Genomic DNA, 20,296 nt, shown 5'->3' on the forward strand with positions numbered 1-20,296 from the left:
ACTCAGTGGGCTAGACTTATATTCAATAACTTATCTTTTTCACAGCACCCAGGAACTATTTAAGGAATACCAAGAAGAAGCTTATGCAATCAGCCTTCACCCGTCTGGACACTACGTTGTAGTAGGGTTTGCTGACAAACTACGCCTTATGAACCTACTCATTGATGATATACGTTCTTTCAAAGAATACTCTGTCAGAGGGTGCAAAGAGGTAAGAACTACCGGAGATAAAGGTCCAGTTTCTTAGAAAGCCAGAGTTGAAATATCAAGAACTAGCACAACTGGGGAGGTAGGACCGAAGACTGTCTTAGAGAATGCTGGTGGCTTAAAAAGAAATCCATTTCTCCCACCAAACTTATTGAGTATGTTGGTTCTATCCTCTTTCTTTTATGCCCACCAAAATATATCACTGAACCAAACCATGTGAGATCTCACCTGTGATCAGTCCACTCTGTGGCTGTGGAGTCATATATGTTTTAAAAGCATTAAAAAGAAAGTTATCACAGAATCGGAGTCACAGCTGGGAAGGCGAGTTTGGCGATTGGGAGGCGCCAGGGAAAATGAGCAACAGGGAGAGACAATAGCCCATCAGATTTCCCCCTGAGATGACTTGTGGAATCAAGACAGTGATTTGAGGAATTGCTCCCCTGTTCTGAAACTTCTTCTGCAGACAAAATGAGTGTTCTATTCTCTGACCCAAGCACCTTCATGATTCGTGCACATGGTAGGGTCAGCATCTTGGCCAATATGAGCTACAGGAATAGTGAAAGTGAAGATGTCAGCACTTCTCAGTCCTATTTGCACCTTCCCCTGATTCCCAATCCTACGTATGGTTTCACCCTGAACTCAACTGTAACCTTCAGATAGACTACTGTCTTTCATTCTTGCTCTCTTCCTGTATTTCCTGGTAGTGTTGCTTTAGCAATGGAGGTCACCTGTTTGCTGCAGTCAATGGGAATGTGATTCACATTTTTTCCGCCACCAGCCTGGAGAACATCTCGAATCTGAAAGGACACACAGGGAAGGTAAGTGAGTGGACAGTGTCCAAGGAAACAAGGACTCAGAGCCAAGCATCATGCTAGCCAATGGGGTATAAGTGAACAAAAGAGAAGTGATTCCTTTCCCTCGAAGGTCCCTGTCTAGTTGGGGGAAATGACAATAAAACAAATGCACAGACAGATTTAAGTACTAACTGTAGTAAACTCAGTGAAAGAAAAATATGGGTTGTTATGAGAGGAAGTGGTGAGGAGTGGGCATCATGAGGGAAATTGGGATGTTCACGAAGGCTTGGTCCTAAGGAGTGGCTCGGAATTAATCAGACAGAGCTGGTGGGGAAAATCATTGCAGATAGAGATCCAAAGACCCTGGGCTTCCCTGGTGGCACAGTGTTAAGAATCCGCCTGCCAATGCAGGGGACACAGGTTCAAGCCCTGGTCCAGGAAGATCCCAAATGCCGCAGTGCAACTAAGCCCATGTGCCACAGCTACTGAGCCTGTGCTCTAGAGGCCGTGAGCCACAACTACTGAGCCCACGTGCCACAACTACTGAAGCCCGCACACCACAACTACTGAGCCTGTGTGCCTAGAGCCCATGCTCCGCAACAAGAGAAGCCACCACAATGAGAAGCCCACGCACCGCAACCAACAGTAGCCTCCTCTCACTGCAGCCAGAGAAAAGCCAATGTTCAGCAACAAAGACTCAAAGCAGCCAAAAATAAATAAATAAACAAAGACCCTGAGATGGGAGATTTCTAAGGGTATAGGAGGAACCGTCTGTGAGACTGAAGCATAGGTATCAGGAATGAAACTGAGATTGGTGAGGTTAGCAGCGACCCAAGTTCATGGAACCTTGTTCATGGAACCTTGTAGGCCTTTTAAGGATTTTATACTTTATCCTTCCTGTTCATGAAATCATTGAAGAGTTTTAGGACAAGAAATGATATGACCATATTTGCATTTTAAAACATTACTTTGGCTGCAGAATGAAGATTGTATTGAAAAGGACGAGAGTGGAAATGGTAAGGAGATTGTTATCTACATGATAAATGATTAGTATTTTAGACCAGGATGGAGGTGGTACCAATAGGAAGAAGTGGATGGATTCAAAAGATATTTAGGAAGGAAAACCAGTAGTTCCTAAAGATAAAGTAGATATGGAGCATGCAGAAAAGGGAGAGACTAAAGATTGAAAGAGTAAGAAGTCAGCAGATGAATTTGGAGAGAACAAGCAATGGGAAAAGAAAAGCATTCTAAGCAGCAGGATGTGTTGTAGATGCAGGAATGGGAGTATAGAATAGGATGGTGGTTTGTGGTTTATAGGACACATTTAAGGAGTGATAGAAGGAGGAGCTGGAGAAGTCTGCTGCACCATGGAGTGTGTACGCCATGCCAAGGAATTGAACATTAGTCTGTAGGTGATGAGAAACAATCGGAAGGATTTAAGAAAGGAAGTAATGGTATCAGAAAGATAATTCTCCAAACAGTACTGAGGATGGATTAGAGGGGAGGGAAGTTGGAGTGAAGGAGATCAGCTAGGAAATGAGGGTGAAAAAGGAGCTAGGAACTAAGCCATGGCTTTAGTAGTAGGGACAGAGAGAAAAAAGATATTAAGCTCCATTTTGGACACGTTATGTTTGATGTGTCCAGGAGTGTGATATATGAGTGCAGAGGTCAGAAAGAAGTCAAGGCTAAAAATTCCAATTCAGGGGATTAGGTGGTAGTCAGTAGAAGTCAGAGGCATAGATTAGATCACCAAGGGCTCATGCGGAATCTGAGATCTTGGGCAGGAGATGAGTGACCAAGGGACTGGTAAAGAAGAGAGAGACTGCAAATGAAGTACAAAGAGAACCTGGAATCGAGGAATTGTATCAAAGAAGCCAGGGAACTGGTTTCCAAAAGGATAAAGTAGTCAGTGGTATTAAATGTCAGAGAGTGGGCTGTGAATACTAAAAAGTGACCACTGAGTTTAGCAATTAACAGGTCACAAGCAAAAGTGCTGTTAAGCACAAGCAGTACTGAGAGTTGCTGCGTTTCCTCAGCTCCAACAGTGTGACTGTGGAGATGCGGAGGAAAGCACACCAGGTGAATGTGATGCTCTTTCCAGGACCATGCACACCCCCATAGGAGGCCCTGCCTCACCAACCCAGGAGAGCAGCCATGTTTCATCACTTTACAAGAATTTATAACACTTGTCTCCAACCAGGGATATATGTTACGCTTACATGTGTGATACTGCAAGAAAAAACAAAAACAAAAGAAAATATAGATGGAGCATGCAGCTAAAGCCATGCATACAGGGAAATTCATGACATTAAATACATGTATGGGAAAAGTGAAAAAGATGAAAATCAGTGATATAACCATCCAGCTCAATAAATTAGAAATAGAACAGCAAATTAATTCAAAGAAAACAAAAGAAAGGACATCATCAGGATAAGAGCAGGAGTTAATGAAACAGAGAACGTTCACACAATAGAAGATCATCAAAGCCAAAACTTGATTTTTTTAAAAATTTTTATCTTTTTAACATCTTTATTGGAGTATAATTGCTTTACAATGGTGTGTTAGTTTCTGCTGTATAACAAAGTGAATCACCTATACATATACATACATCCCCATATCCCCTCCCTTTTGCGTCTCCCCTCCCACCCTCCCTATTCCACCCCTCTAGGTGGTCAGAGAGCACTGAGCTGATCTCCCTGTGCTATACGGCTGCTTCCCACTAGCTATCTATTTTACATTTGGTAGTATATATATGTCCATGCCACTCTCACTTCTTCCCAGCTTACCCTTCCCCCTCCCCATGTCCTCAAGTCCATTCTCTATGTCTGAGTTTTTATGCCTGTCCTGCCCCTACGTTCTTCAGAACCTTTTTTTTTTTTTTAGATTCCATATATATGTGTTAGCATACAGTATTTGTTTTTCTCTTTCTGACTTACTTCACTCTGTATGACAGACTCTAGGTCCATCTACCTCACTACAACTAACTCAATTTTGTTTCTTTTTATGGCTGAGTAATATTCCATTGTATATATGTGCCACATCTTCTTTATCCATTCATCTGTCATTGGACACTTAGGTTGCTTCCATGTCCTGACTATTGTAAATAGACCTGCAATGAACATTGTGGTACATGACAAAACTTGATTTTTTGAAAACTCAAAATGAACAAACCTTTAGCATAGCTGATTAAGGGGAAAAGAAGATAGAGAGAAGATATAAGTAACCAATGTGAGGAATGAAAAGGGGATATCAGTACAGGTCCTATAGACATTAAAAAAGATCATAAGAAGATATTATGAACAACTTTATGCAAGTAAATGTGAATACATAGACGAACTGACAAATTCCTAGAAAAATTGAATCTGTAATTTAAAACCTTCTGACAAAGAAAACTATCACTGGAGAAGTATATCAAGTTTTAAGGAAAACATGACACTAATCTTGAAAAAACTCTTCTAGAGAATTAAAAAAAAAAAAAGCAAATACTTCCAACATTGTTCTAGGAGGTCAGCATAATTGTGATACCTGTCAAAGACATCACAAGAAAGGAAAACAATAAGCCAGTCTTTTGTATGAACATAAAAAGTCCTACCTAAATTATTATCAAACCAATCAAGCAATATATTAAAAGGAAAATACAGCATGACCATGTTGATTTATTCCAGGAATGCAAAGTTATTTTAGATTTTGAAATCAATTAGTGAATACCACATTAACATAGTAAGGATAAAAAAGCATATGCTTATCTCTATAAATCCAGATATAATAAAAATCTATACCATTAACATGCATTCATGATTTTAAAAAAGAAACTAAAAATAATGGGGAACTTATTATATTATAAAAAAAATTTAGGTACTTTTAAAAAATATTTTATTTGGCTGCACCAGGTCTTTAGCTGTGGCACGCGGATCTTCGTTGCAGCATGCGGGCTCTTTGTTGTGGCGTGCAGGCTTCTCTCTAGTTGTGGCGTGTGGGCTTCAGAGTTCACAGGCTCAGTAGCGGCACACAGGCTCTCTAGTTGTGGCACGTGGGCTCTAGAGAGCGCAGGCTTTTTGCCCTGAGGCATGTGGGATATTAGTTCCCTGACCAGGGTTCGAGCCATGTCCCCTGCATTGAAAGGCAGATTCTCAACCACTGGACCACCAGGGAAGTCCCTAAAAATCTTATATAAGACATTTACAGGGACTTCCCTTGTGGCGCAATGGGTAATACTCTGCGCTCCCAATGCAGGGGGCCTGGGTTTGATCCCCGGTCAGGGAACTAGATCCCACATGCATGCCACAACTAAGAGTTCACATGCCACAACTAAGGAGCCTGCAGGCCACAACTAAGTAGCCGGCAAGCCACAACTAAGGAGCCTGCCTTCTGCAACCAAAGAGCCCACGTGCTGCAACTAAGGAGCCCACCTGCCACAACTAAGACCCAGTGCAACCAAATAAATAAATAAATAGTAAAAAAAAAAAAAAGTGCAGCCTGGAGAAAAATAAAGACACAGAAAACCTACAACAAACAGCACACTTGATTATGAAATTATGAAAGCATTCCCTTTGAGATAGAGGACAAAACCTGATGCCTTCTGTGAGCCTTCTACTGAGTCCTATCCAGTGCAATAAGGCAAGGAACTGAACTATGCATTAGTCCACGGGGCTGCCGTAACAAAATAGCATAGACTAGATAGCTTATAAACAACAGAAAATTTTCCTCACAATTTGGAGTGTGGGAAGTCCAAGATCAAGGTGCCAGCATGGTCAGGAGAGGGCCCTCTTTCCCGGCTGCAGACTTCTTGTATCCTCACATGGTGGAAGGGGCGAGCTAGCTCTCTGGAGCCTCTTTTATAAGGGCTCATGAGGGAAGCACTGAGGACCTAATCACCCCCCCAAGGCCCCAGCTCCTAATACCATCATCTTTGAGGGTCAGGATTTCAAAATATGAATTTTGGGGTGAGGAGGTAGCGAGAGACACAGACATTCAGGCCATAGCAAAATAAAAGGCATGAAGGTTGGACAGGATGAAATAAAACTATCACCACAGACATAATCGGGTATGTTGAAAATTCAGAGAATTTGCAGATAAACTATTAAAATTAGTGAATCTAAGAATATTGTTAGAAATAACTATATTTAAGTGCATTTTTACATGATAGTAGAAAACAATTAGAAAATGCAATTTAAGAGGTAGAGCTAGGACTGAGACATGGTAGAGCTAGGACCGAGACATGGTAGAGCTAGGACTGAGATGTGGCTGACAGGACTGTAGTCATGGGAACACCCAAAGAGGTAACCAGTGGGTCAGCAGGTTTGTTACTTATAAGGAGTTTGAGAAACTCCATTAACACATTGGAGTTCATGGGAGCCAGTCTCTCTCTATTGGAGAACGGAGTTACAAATACGAAAAGGGGAAAAGGCTAGAAAGTTTTTATTTGGTTGTTTTGTTTAGCAACTTGGCTGAACTAATTCTGAGAAATCTTTTTTTTCTCCTACAGTGGGCAGCCTCGGATGTCTCTGCTCGGATGTTTTTCTACTTTGATCTTTTAGCCTGGCTACCTAGGGCTTGACCCTGGGTTGACCTAAGGTGGTGCTTAAGGCCCCTTAGCCAGTTAGATTTTCACCGTTTACTGTTGGATTTGTGTTTGGCTTGGAGGCTGCTGTCACAGTTCATTGAGTTTATGCTTTTGCTCCACGTTTAGCCAGAGACTAGCAGTTTGGAGATTCCCTCTCTGATTGTACCTGAGAGGGTGCAGCCTTAGCCATGCACACAGCCTTCCAGGCTGCCAGATATAAGCATGGTTTTATTTCTAAGCCTGACTTCCTGGGAAATGCCCCTGGGTCAGGAGCTTAGTATTCAGTTAGTGTTTGGTCAGATGTGTTTAAACCCCTTGTGCCTGTGATGCTTCCGCCCTGTGATAATGAGTCATTGTGCAGCTTAGGAGATACTTTCAAGTGTTCCCCATATCCTGCTCTGATTGCTCTTGAGTGGGTGCAGCCTTGCACGTACATACAGCCTTCCCGATCCCCAGAGTTGTCTATGATCCCAGAAGGGCTCTCCTGACTGTCTCTTTCCCTTGTCCTCTCTATTACAGTTCTGTTGTTCTGCCATCTTGCTTATATCAAGGAGTTACCAGCCTTCTCTTAATCGCCCTCCACCTAGATCTCCATTGATTTAGATGATGCCCGTGGATGGAATTCTCCATGCTCTGTTCCAAATAAGTCAGTCTCCTCAGGCAGAGCTGTAGGGCTCTTTGTCTTATGGCTGACTTCCCTCTGGGAAGAACCCCTGCTCCACTGCACCAGAGCCAGGGGTAGGGACCTTCTTTTCCAAGAGTGACATCCCTAGTCCGTGAGTGGCACTTGCAGGTGGAAAGGGGGTGGAATCCCTCATCTTTTCAGCTCCCCCATCATGGTGCGGAACCCTCACCCTATGAGTTAGCTGGGGCAGGGCAGTCGGGGCACCGGTACTCTCGTGCTTCTGCACTTGGAGTAGGGCTTCCACCAGCAGGTGGGAATTGGCTGGGGGAAGGAAGATGAGGTCTTCTTGGCCACGCCTGCCTGGAATAGAGCTTCTAGGTGGGGATAAGAAACACCAGCAGGTTTCCCAGGGTGAAACCATAGCCAAAGACTGAGATCCAGGGGGAAAGGGAGCCCCAAAGACTGAGATCCAGGGGGAAAGGGAGCCCCAAAGACTGAGATCCAGGGGGAAAGGGAGCCACACCTGCCCAGAGCACACAGGAGTAAAGTGTTGGAAGCTGAAGAGGGTAAAGGAGCCGATTATGGCTCATATGCCACAGTCTCTGTTCCTACTGAGATTGAGGAGATTTTCCTGAACGAATGTTTCTACATTTGCTGCATGCCCTTAGGACAATTTCCAAAGACTTTAAATAACTGTTTTTATCGTTTTTAACAGTTACCTTATTGTGTAGGGGGTAGGTCAGCTGAGGTACTTACTCTGCCATCTGGAAGAACCCTCTCTCTGTGCGATTTGTGCAACTCCCTGTGAATCGATAATTATTTCAAAATAAAAAGGTTTTGTAAAACATAGCAATGATTGATTGTAGCGTTAGAGGAGCTATTATGATTCCGTCTTTACACTCATAAAGTGAAATGGAAATGGGAATGTTTCATCTTCAGTATTTTGCAAGCATATGAGAAAATAGAATGTTAACTTTCCCACAAAGCTATGATTAGTGTTTACTGAAGGGCATGTACCAGGAAAGGACATTCTGCCTCAGTCTAGTGGAACATGTAAGAAGTTATCCTCCTTCAGACATACTATAAAGCTATAGTAATCAAGACAGTACTGGTACTGGCACAAAAACAGAAAGATAGATCAGTGGAACAGGATAGAAAGCCCAGAGATAAACCCACACACATATGGTCACCTTATCTTTGATAAAGGAGGCAGGAATATACAGTGGAGAAAGGACAGCCTCTTCAATAAGTGGTGCTGGGAAAACTGGACAGGTACATGTAAAAGAATGAGATAAGAACACTCCCTAACACCATACACAAAAATAAGCTCAAAATGGATTAAAGACCTAAATGTAAGGCCAGAAACTATCAAACTCTTAGAGGAAAACATAGGCAGAACACTCTATGACATAAATCACAGCAAGGTCCTTTTTGACCCACCTCCTAGGGAAATGGAAATAAAAACAAAAATAAACAAATGGGACCTAATGAAACTTCAAAGCTTTTGCACAGCAAAGGAAACCATAAACAAGACCAAAAGACAACCCTCAGAATGGGAGAAAATATTTACAGATGAAGCAACTGACAAAGGATTAATCTCCAAAATTTATAAGCAGCTCATGCAGCTCAATAACAAAGCAAACAACCCAATCCAAAAATGGGCAGAAGACCTAAACAGACATTTCTCCAAAGAAGATATACAGATTGCCAACAAACACATGAAAGGATGCTCAACATCATTAATCATTAGAGAAATGCAAATCAAAACTACAATGAGATATTATCTCACACCAGTCAGAATGGCCATCATCAAAAAATCTAGAAACAGTAAATGCTGGAGAGGGTATGGAGAAAAGGGAACACTCTTGCACTGCTGGTGGGAATGTGAATTGATACAGCCACTGTGGAGAACAGTATGGAGGTTCCTTAAAAAACTACAAATAGAACTACCATATGACCCAGCAATCCCACTACTGGGCATATACCCTGAGAAAACCATAATTCTAAAAGAGTCATGTACCAAAATGTTCATTGTAGCTCTATTTACAATAGCCCGGAGATGGAAACAACCCAAGTGTTCATCATCAGATGAATGGATAAAGAAGATGTGGCACATATATACAATGGAATATTACTCAGCCATAAAAAGAAATGAAATTGAGCTATTTGTAATGAGGTGGATAGACCTAGAGTCTGTCATACAGAGTGAAGTAAGTCAGAAAGAGAAAGATAAATACCGTATGCTAACACATATATATGGAATTTAAGAAAAAAAAATGTCATGAAGAACCTAGGGGTAAGACAGGAATACAGACCTACTAGAGAATGGACTTAAGGATATGGGGAGGGGAAAGGGTAAGCTGTGACAAAGCGAGAGAGAGGCATGGACATATATACACTACCAAATGTAAGGTAGATAGCTAGTGGGAAGCAGCTGCATAGCACAGGGAGATCAGCTCGGTGCTTTGTGACCGCCTGGAGAGGTGGGATAGGGAGGGTGGGAGGGAGGGAGATGCAAGAGGGAAGAGATATGGGAACATATGTATATGTATAACTGATTCACTTTGTTATACAGCAGAAACTAACATACCATTGTAAAGCAATTATACTCCAATAAAGATGTTAAAAATAATAATTTAAAAAAATTTTTTAAAAAGTTATCCTCCTTTCCGTGAAAGGCGTGTGTGTGTGTGTGTGTGTGTGTGTGTGTGTGTGTGTGTGTACACTCCTAATTGGGTATGTCTTCATCCCCCATAGATTCGTTCAATTGCATGGAATACAGATGATAGCAAACTGATTTCTTGTGGCACAGATGGTGCTGTATATGAATGGAATCTGTCCACAGGAAAGAGAGAGACAGAATGTGTGCTCAAGTCCTGCAGTTACAACTGTGTTGCCATCTCCCCTGATGGCAAAATCATCTTTGCTGTTGGATCAGACCAGACTCTCAAGGAGATAGCAGATTCTTCAGTAAGTCTGCCCCTGTCCCTCCTCTGGGCTGCTGCCCTGATTTGCAGAAGACAGCCTCCTGTGTTTACAGCAGAAAGGGATGGAAAGGGGGCCTGTGAGAACAGCGTCCCTTCTTCATGGGATAACACCTGGCTCCTCATTCCTATAGGGTTAGCTCAGTAATTGTTACTCCTGGAATTTCCTGCCCAGCGTCCAACTGACTGGGTTAAATTGTGAGGCCCTTTTCCATTTCTACTTTGCTTGCTGTCTGTAACTTCTCTCCTACCCTCCAGGGATGGAGGTCAGCAGCATCTCTAAACTGTGCTCTAACCCTTGATCTGCACATGCTTTCGTGGGGTAAAAACAGAACTCTAGTTATTGCTATCACCTAAGCTTGCTACCATATTTGTTTGGAAATCCCCAAACTACTCTGAAATTTTAGAATTAGCACGTTGGCTCCAAATAGTTGAGGGAGGAGAGAAGAGCTCAGCAAAGATACTTCCTGCAACTGTGGCTGTGTCCTTCTCCACAAGCCCAGCTGAGAGTAGGGTGTCTCTCCAGTGTGCCCCCAAGTAGCTTGGTCCTGACTCTGTGGTGGCTTCCACAGTGCTGCACCAGGACAAAGCTCCTTTAGGGCAGGGCCATGGTTCACACCTCTTGGTATCCCTACTAGCTAGCACAGTGCATGGCCCACAGCACACATTCAGTAAATATTTGGTGGCTAGATGGGTGGGTGGGTTGATGAGTGAATTAAAGAGAAAAGTAATGAATGAATTCCCTGATAGAATAGTTTTTTGTGTATATAATGGACATTAATAAATGTTTGCTAAATAAATTGATGATCCACATCCCATTCTTAGTTTGAGATACATGGTTAGAATAGCAGTCAAGAGCATAGTCCTGGGAGCCTGACTGCTACCTAAGAGGTGGTTGAGTTGAGGCAACTTCCCTAGTATCTCTGTGACTGTTTCACCGTCTTTAAAGGGTTTTTGTGAGGATTGGATGAGTTACAACCTGTAAAAGCCATAGAACACTGCTTGGCACATGCTTTATGAAGGTTTCCCTTTTTTAGTATGATTCCTAACTCCTTGAGCTGCTTACTCATCGGTCACGCAGCCAAGAAGTATTTAGTTTGTGCCCCTTATGTGCTGGACGGTATGCCAGATGCTAAAACAAATGGAAAAAACACATTTTAAAATCCAGAACTTGCCCTAATGTTGCTATTAGAAGCAAGGAGGAGAATGACGTGGGGACAGTGGGTACACGGCTCAGCCCCTCACCCTGAACAGAGCTGGCTGTGTTCCAGGTCCTTCGAGAGATGTCAGCATTTGGCGTAACCTACACAGCCATCGTCACCTCCCATTCCGGGCACATGTTGTTTGTGGGCACCTCGGTGGGAACCATTCGTGCAATGAAGTACCCGCTGCCTCTGCAGAAACAATTCAACGAGTACCAGGCCCATTGCGGTCCTATCACCAAGGTGAGGGCAACCGTCTCCCCTAGGGCCCAGTCCCAGATCCAGCTCTCAATAGATCCACCTGGTCCTGCCCTCCACATACCACCTTTATCCCTTCAATCTCCCAGCATCTTTTCTCTCCCTTTATTTATTCCTCCAGCCAAATGTTCAATAAACATTTATTGGCTCTTAATACTCTTTGTTTAAACTACTCCCACGAATTTGTTCTAGGAGGTAATCAGAGATGCACCTAAAGATTGAGGTACAAGATTGTTCATCATAACATTTTGCATAATTATGGGCCATTCGAGAGATGTTATAGGCCCCCTGACCACAGCCAGTGCCCTCATGTCCCAGCTGCCGAGTGTTGGCTACTAAAGGCTCACAGGTCTCCTCGCCCTCCACAGAGTCACTCTGGACTAAAAGGAGTCATGGCCCAGGAGATGAGCCCCCACCCGTCCCTGGGGGTCATAGTATGAGCACACATTTGTAAATTGTCCTTCCATTCCCCCTTGTAAAAAAGCAGTGCCTATGTACACATGGGCTCCTGAAGAACAGGCACTGGGAAAATATGTTTTCTCTCCCTCCTCGCCTCTCTTATCCCCAACTGAACAGTACCAACACCTGAGGTTTTGAATTATGTCCCAAACTCTATACCGGCTTGCCTGCAGACACCATCTTTACTAGGAAAGGCTTTTTCATTATAAACTGGAACATTCCTATACTGAGCATGAGTCTTGGGTCCAAAGTAAATTACTATCACATATTCCCCCCTTTTGCTTCAGAGCTACTAAGTTTTGTGGATAAGATGTTTACTTTTCTGATTATAAAAGCAATACATGTTTATTTTAGGAATAAAAATCCTCATAATAGCATTATCATTAATATAGTGATGCATTTTCTTCTACTTTTTTGTGCATATGCTTTAAATAAATTAAGACCATACTGTACGTATGCTCTTGTAGGCTGCTTTTTTTAAATTTATGCTCTTGTAAGCATTTTTTGTATGATTAAATATTCCTCAAAAGCATGATTTTAGTAGCTATTCAAATATCCTAACACAATGATGGAACGTAACTTATTTAACTCTTCTCTTACAACTGGGCATTTAAATTATCATGAACTTATGAATATCCTAGCCTATAGATTTCTCTGAGCATCTCTGATTATTTTCTAAGGCTAAATGCCTAGGCAGAGAGCGAATCCTGAGGGAAAGAGCATTGCCATTTTTAAGGTTCTTGACACATATTGGTGACTGTGAGAGGACAGTTTCCATAGTTGATTCTTTACTTTTCACCTTTTATTTTGAAGTAATTATAGATTCGTAGGAAATTTGTAAGATAGCATCAAGGTCCTGTGTGCCCTTCACCCAATTTCCCCCAATAGTTACATCTAATGTAACTACTGTACAGTGTCAGACCAGAGAATTGACACAGGTACGTCATGTGTGGGGTTCTGTGTCATTTTTGCACATAGATGAATAAATGTGTGTAACCACCACTGCATGCAAGACACAGAACTATTCCTGCGCCACAGCAGCTTCCTCGTGCTACCCTTCATAGTCACCCAACACCATACCTAGTCCTCAGCAACCACTAATTTGCTTTCCATTTCTATAATTTTGACATCTTGAGAATTTTATATAAATAATCATACAGTATGTGACCATTTGAGAGGAGCTTTTTTTTTTTTTTGCGGTACGCGGGCCTCTCACTGTTGTGGCCTCTCCCGTTGCGGAGCACAGGCTCCGGACGCGCAGGCCCAGCGGCCATGGCTCACGAGCCTAGCTGCTCCGCGGCATGTGGGATCCTCCCGGACCGGGGCACGAACCCGTGTCCCCTGCATCGGCAGGCGGACTCTCAACCACTGCACCACCAGGGAAGCCCCGAGAGGAGCTTTTTTCACTTAGCATAATACCCTGAGCTCCATGCAAATTATTTCATGTATCAGTACTTTATTCCATTTTTGCTGAGTAGAATTCCATGGTAAGGATGTACCATGATTTGTTTAACCATCTACCTCTTGTGGGATATTTGATTTTTTTTTTCCCCAGTTTTGGGCTATTACAAATAAAACTGCTATGAACAATTATGTACTGGCTTTTATGTTGACATGTTTTCATTTCTCTGGGGTAAATGCCCAGGAATACTGTTGCTGGATCATATATTACAAGTGTGTTTATTTAGTTTTTTAAGAAACTACCAAGCTGTTTTCCATTCCTACCAGCAATGCATGAGAGATCCAGTTTCTCTGCATCATTGCCAGCATTTGGTATTATCACTATTTTTTATTTTAGCTGTTCTAATGGGTGTATAGTGACATCTCATCATAGTCTTAATTCACATTTCCCTAATGGCTAGTAATGTTGAACATCTTTTCATGTGCTTATTTGCCATTTGTATAACTTCTCCAGTGAAATGTCTCTGTGTCTTTTGCCCACTTTCTAGTTGGATTATCGGGGTTTTTTACTGCTAAGTTTTGAGAGTTCTTATATAGTGTACATAATAATTGACTCTAAAGATTCCAAATCCACAGAGAACATATACATAGTCTTATTCTTTTATTCATTCCCAGAAGCCCGTGAGGGTTCTTGTCTGATGTCTTTTCTAAGATAGAGTCTTCCTCCCCAGGAGGCTGTACCCAGGCTGGCACGGAGGGAGGGCTTGCACAACAGCTGGCTCAGTCCTGCTCTCCACGGCCTGCGAAAGCCTCCTGTCCATGCTCTGTCTCCTCAGATGTCGCTCACCTTTGATGACCAGTTCCTGCTGAGCGTCGCCGAGGATGGCTGCCTGTTCACCTGGAAGGTCTTTGATAAGGATGGTCCGGGAATCAGGCGACAGAGGGAGGTGGGCTTTGCTGAAGAGGTGCTGGTTACCAAGACGGACATGGAAGAGAAGGTAAGAATTGGATCTAGTGAAGAGGGACATGGAAATTCCATACCAGGCTGCATCCAAAGTCCTGGGACCGGCATAGAGCCCTTCTCTAGCCCGGCTTCCCCTGTGCCCAGCACAGACCCCCACAGCTCCCTGTACATGCTCGCCCACACCACCACCGCTGCATTCTGTGTCCTCCCCACCCCACCTGTCCTTCTGCCACGTGATCGTCTTGACTTACGCTGAGCTCTACTTCTAGCCTGTGACCTATCTTTCCTCTCCTACTCTTTGAGGGCAGGAACCACGACATATAATTTACTTGTAGGACCAGCAGTTTCCAGCTCGCGCAAGGCGTAAATAAATATTTACATAAATATTTCCGATAAATATTTACAAAATTAAAGTGACAAACTTGTATATTCCAGTTGTATCTGTGAAACTTAATAACTGCTGGTATCTGGAAACTTCTTTAAAAAAAAAACAAAGATATTTATAAAACAGTCCTGAAACCCACTCCTCTCAATAATAAAACAATAACAGTAATAATAACCAACCACCAGGTGGTTCCCTGGTGGCGCAGTGGTTAAGAATCCGCCTGCCAATGCAGAGAACACGGGTTCGAGTCCTGGTCTGGAAAGATCCCACATGCCGCGGAGCAACTAGCCCCGTGAGTCACAATTACTGAGCCTGCACGTCTGGAGCCTGTGCTCCGCAACGGGATAGGCCGCAATAGTGAGAGGCCCGCGCACCACGATGAGGAATGGCCCCCACTTGCCACAACTAGAGAAAGCCCTCGCACAGAAACGAAGAGCCAACACAGCCAAAAATAAATAAATAATTAATTAATTAATTAAAAAAATAATAATAATAATAATAACCAATCACCAACTTTTTTTTAGGTTAGCCATGAAGCAGACACTGTGATAATTACTTTATAAGTATTTTCTCATTTAAATCTCCCAATATCTCTATGGAGAAGATACTGTTGTTTTCCCCACGTTTCAAAAAACGGTTTTGGAGAGGTTGGGTGACGTGTCCAAAGTCACTGAGCTAATTAGGAGTAGGCCCAGAGTTCCAATCCAGACTTCATCTGGAGCGCACTCTCCTAATCGTGACCTCAGAGCACCTGCCCTCCTGTTGATGCAGCTAACAGTCCGTTAAGATGTGTCTTGAGCGCTCTGAGTGCTGCGCTCCCCGAGGGAGAAACCGACTGGGTGGTAACCTCACGGGGCTCACAGAGGGTGCACAGCTGCGAGCTCACTGCTGTTCAGCCAGAGTTTAAAGTGCATTCATTGAGTACCTACTGTTTGCTGGTCACTGTGGATGCATGTGGGAGAAGACAGGATGGGCCCTGTGATCAGGAAACTCACAGTCAAGTGAGGGACAGAGGGGTTTCCCTGGTGGCGCAGTGATTGAGGGTCCGCCTGCCGATGCAGGGGACACGGGTTCGTGCCCCGGTCCGGGAAGATCCCACATGCCGCGGAACGGCTGGGCCCGTGAGCCATGGCCACTGAGCCTGCGCGTCCGGAACCTGTGCTCCGCAACGGGAGAGGCCACAACAGTGAGAGGCCCGCGTACCGCAAAAAAAAAAACTCCAAGTGAGGGACAGAGACAAGCGAAACCAACAGGACCACAATGGCCCCAGAGCAGGATGATAGGCCCCTGGCGATTGCTGGAGAGCCCTCCTAGAGCTCCCTGGAACTTTCCGCAGGAAAGGGAAGTGGGAGGAAAGGCTGAGGAAGAGGCTGTGAGAGTTAAGAGTCTGACCTCCTGCAGGCAAATGTGTCTCCTCCTCTTCCTTCTTCTCTATTTTCTCTCTTCTTCTCAGAGGGGAGGGGAAGACACCAAGTAGGAGACGCCAGGCTGCACCAAAAGCCTGAGGTGTCTGGGCTGACTCCTGACCTCAGCCCCCAGCCCCCAGCTAGGCCTGACAGCACGGCTGCCAAGCTGGAAGTGACTAGTGTATGTTCTGCTCACTTCTTGAAATTTCCTCTCGGGCTCCAGGAGACCACACCACATCATTGCCTGTGTGCCTCTCGGACTGTTCCTCCCCAGCTCCCTTCCTGGCTCTTCCTTCAACTGGCCTTAAAAGCCACATTGCCCAGAATTCCCAGCTCTCTCTTTTTCTTTACGTTCTATGACATTCTACGTAACTATCGTGATTTACCCACTCATTCAGTCATTCATTTATTCATGCACCTAACTAGTATTTGCAGAAAGATGTGCTATGTACCAGACACTGTACTAGGTCTGGGATTACAGAAATGAAAGACATAGATGGTCCTGGAGCTCATATCATGGGAAGAAGTACAGGTAAAATTTTAAAAGGGAACCAAGTGTGTAATGAGTGTTATGAAGGAACTGTGCTGTGGGAACACAGGGAAGGGACCCTGACCCAGGCCAGCTGGTGCCAGGGGAAGTGAGCCTTGAATGGAGCCTCCAGAACAAGTTGCAAAGGGCCTTCCACCCCGAGGAATGAGTGTGTGCAAACGGACGAGGGGGGATGCTCTGGGGAGGATGCTCCTAGCTGGTGGGGCTGGAGAGTAGAGGGGATGCCGGAGAGAAGCGTTGGAGGTGAAACAGAGAGATAGTGAGGGACCTTTTACACCATGTTTTAGACCTTGGAAATGCTTCCTAAGGCCCCACTGATGATCTAAGTTAGGGGATGACTCAGTAGATTTGTGTCTGAAGAGACTGCTGTGTAGCAGCAATGTGGAGAAGGACGGAGAAGGGCAATGAGCAGGTGCCTCCAATGCAACATGTCAGAACCAGGTCATTCCCACCAAAATGTGTCCCACTCGTCCGCGGCGGGCCCCCAGGGCCATGTATTCATCTGATACATATTTGTTTAGTGCCGGTCCTGTGCTGGGCTCCCAGGATAAAGCAGTGAAGCAAGACAGGCCAATGCAACCCTCAGGGAATTGTCTGGGCCGGGGAGACGGTCTCCATCCACAGTCCTCTCACTTCACCCCACAACCCATCAGGCACCACGTTCCCTAAAATCTCTTTCTCTGGAATCTTTCCCTTCTGCTCTGCTCCCCACCTCTGGTCAGGCCCTTACCGTCCCCCACTGAACTATGCAGACCCCCCAACCAGTGCATCCGCCCTCAGTCCTTCTCTACCCTAGCCTGCGTGCACACTCCCTGGCTTTGGGCACTTATCACAATTGGTAATGTTATGTCTCCTTGGCTGTCTCAGTAGACTGTAAGTTCCATGGGGTCGGGAATCATGATTCAACAAATATTTTTCGAGTGCCTACTCTGTGTCCGGCACCGTTCTAGGTACTTGGGGTACATCAGCATACAAAACCAACAGAGATCTCAGCCTTCTTGAGATTAAATTCTAGTGGGGGATGAAAACAAAAGACCCTAAAATAATAAGTAACATTTAAAAGTGCCAAGATTTAAGGGAATAATAAAAAAGTAGAGCAGAGTAAGGGGATGGGGGGAGTCAGAGGTGCCGGGAATGGGAAGGGGAAGGAAGCAAGATTAAGTCATGTGGTCTGTGTAGACCTCACTGAGGTGACATCTAAGCATAGCCGAAGGAGATGTGAGTTATTAGCATGCTGCCTGTTGCACAGTGGAGCTCACTGATGACACGTTTTGAGGGTAGAGGAAGAAGCTCCTATTTCTCCTAGTGTCTGGTCTGTGTGCCTTGTGCAGAAAGATGACACATGCGTTGGAGCCTGAGCAGAGCTGTAGGTCTCAGAGAGCTCAAGGCCACGGGTTTAAATAGTCTGATTCACCCGCACTGTGATTGTTGTTGATTCTGTGTCCTTCTCCCAAAGGTTCAGGTTATGTTGGAGCTGAAGACTCGTGTGGAAGAGTTAAGAATGGAGAATGAGTATCAACTTCGACTAAAGGACATGAACTATTCTGAGAAGGTTAAGGAACTAACAGACAAGTTCCTCCAGGAAATGGAGTCCTTGGAAATGAAAAACCAGGTCTGTTGAACCAACAACGGCGAATAACAAGAAATTTCCTGCTCACTCAAGACAACTGGCACACACTCAAACAATAAGACATATGATAATGTGCGATTTTAAAACATAGTTGATAACATCAGAAATGCTTACAACGAAGTGCTAAGTGGGAAAAAAAGCAGAATATAGAACTCTCTATAGTGAATGCTATTAATGATGTAAAATAAATACACATAGAACGATTTTTAAGAGAATAGCTAGCAGTGTGATTATCTCTGGAAGTTGGGATTGTGGATAGTTTAAATTTTGTTCTTTATGCTGTTCTATAATTTCCAAATTCTCCACCATGAGAATATATTACCTTTGTGGTCAAGAGAAACTTATTTAAAAGCAAAATGAAAAGTAACAAGAAAAATAAAGTATGGAAAGAGAAGAGCTAGCAGGATATTGACCTCAGAATTATCAGTAGGTTAAATAAAATTAGTCTAAATTGGCTTCCCTGGTGGCGCAGTGGTTGAGAATCCGCCTGCCAATGCAGGGGACACGGGTTTGAGCCCTGGTCCGGGAAGATCCCACATGCCTCGGAGCAACTAAGCCTGTGCACCACAACTACTGAGCCTGCGCTCTAGAGCCCGCAGGCCACAGCTACGGAGCCCGCATGCCACAACTACTGAAGCCTGTGTGCCTAGAGCCTGTGCTCTGCAACAAAGAGAAGCCACCACAATGAGAAGCCCGCGCACCACAAAGAGTAACCCCCGCTCGTTGCAACTAGAGAAAGCCCGTGCGCAGCAACGAAGACCCAACGCAGACAAAAAATAAAATAATTAATTATTAATTTAAAAAATATATAATCTAAATGGCCTTCCTGTAGTTAAAGATGGTCCAGGACTCTCCCAGAATGATTTCTCTGTTCTGTACAAATCTGCCTGGCCCTTCACCAGAACAGCCAGTTTTTTGCTCAAGTGATATTTGTTCTTTTATGTTATCTCCATGGGTCTAAAAACACCCTGGCAGTTAATTTTATTATTTCATTCATTTAATCAACAAACATCGGTGCCTTCTGTAATCTGAGCACAAAGTTAGATACCTCCCCTTCCTGCAAAGAGCTTTCCTGCTCCATTAAAGAAAACACTTTCTTAGAAGCTGATACATTAACATAGCCAAGGATTTCCTTGAGAGCAATGTGCTGACAACAGAGAATTCAAATCAGTCCTTACCTTTTCTACCCAGAAATCCATTTGGTGCATGTCCAAAACTGAACTCATCATTGACAAGATTCATTTCGTAGAAGGATCTAAATAGAGATAGTATAGAATTTTCACAGCAGAATATAATGCAAATAAAAGTGATAGCTTGCATGTTGCTTGTAGAACAGTGCTTGGTGCAAAGTAAGGGCTTGGGAAATGTGTGTGAGTGAAGGAGGCTCTCACTTGTACAATTGGTGCTTCTCATGGTGGTGCTTTCAGCAGATGTGTAGAAATGAGAGCATTTTACTCTGTGTCTTAGGTTTTAAGAGCAGAAAAAGAAAAGCAGGATGCACTCCATCGTGAACGCATGGAAGACCTCCTGGAAAAACAGAGCCAGGAACTGCAGGACTTGGGTGAGGCCATCAGTGGAGGCCACTGGGCAGAGGGCAGTTGACTGGGAGCAAAGTCTGAGAGTCCTCCAGATTCAGCAGAAGCCCCAGTCTATAAACAGCGTACATTTATCCCCTGGAACTCACTATGGTTTTTGCTCCTGTGTATTTACTCATTGATTAAACACAAATTAAACACCTACTGCATGCCAGTAGGAGGTAGGAAAAGTGTGGGTTTGGAGCCTGATAGGCTGCCTTGGGTCCCATATTCACCTGGACTTGCTGGGTGCTCTAGGGAATCACCTAAGCTCACCAAGCCTCAGTTTGCTGT

At 44.0% G+C, this 20,296-nt stretch overlaps 1 protein-coding gene across 1 annotated transcript in view; it reads left to right on the plus strand.

Moving 5' to 3' along the window:
- CFAP57 (cilia and flagella associated protein 57) overlaps positions 1–20,296 on the plus strand; it is a 77,239-nt gene that overhangs the window by 26,068 nt on the left and 30,875 nt on the right. The window contains exons 8-14 of the mRNA XM_060004392.1: positions 46–211; positions 912–1,025; positions 9,947–10,159; positions 11,445–11,618; positions 14,330–14,491; positions 18,255–18,410; positions 19,896–19,989. Of these exons, the coding sequence (XP_059860375.1) occupies positions 46–211; positions 912–1,025; positions 9,947–10,159; positions 11,445–11,618; positions 14,330–14,491; positions 18,255–18,410; positions 19,896–19,989 (1,079 nt within the window). The remainder of the gene's footprint in view (positions 1–45; positions 212–911; positions 1,026–9,946; positions 10,160–11,444; positions 11,619–14,329; positions 14,492–18,254; positions 18,411–19,895; positions 19,990–20,296) is intronic.

The sequence above is a fragment of the Delphinus delphis genome, chromosome 1, assembly GCF_949987515.2.
Source record: "Delphinus delphis chromosome 1, mDelDel1.2, whole genome shotgun sequence".
Taxonomy (NCBI): Eukaryota; Metazoa; Chordata; class Mammalia; order Artiodactyla; family Delphinidae; genus Delphinus; species Delphinus delphis.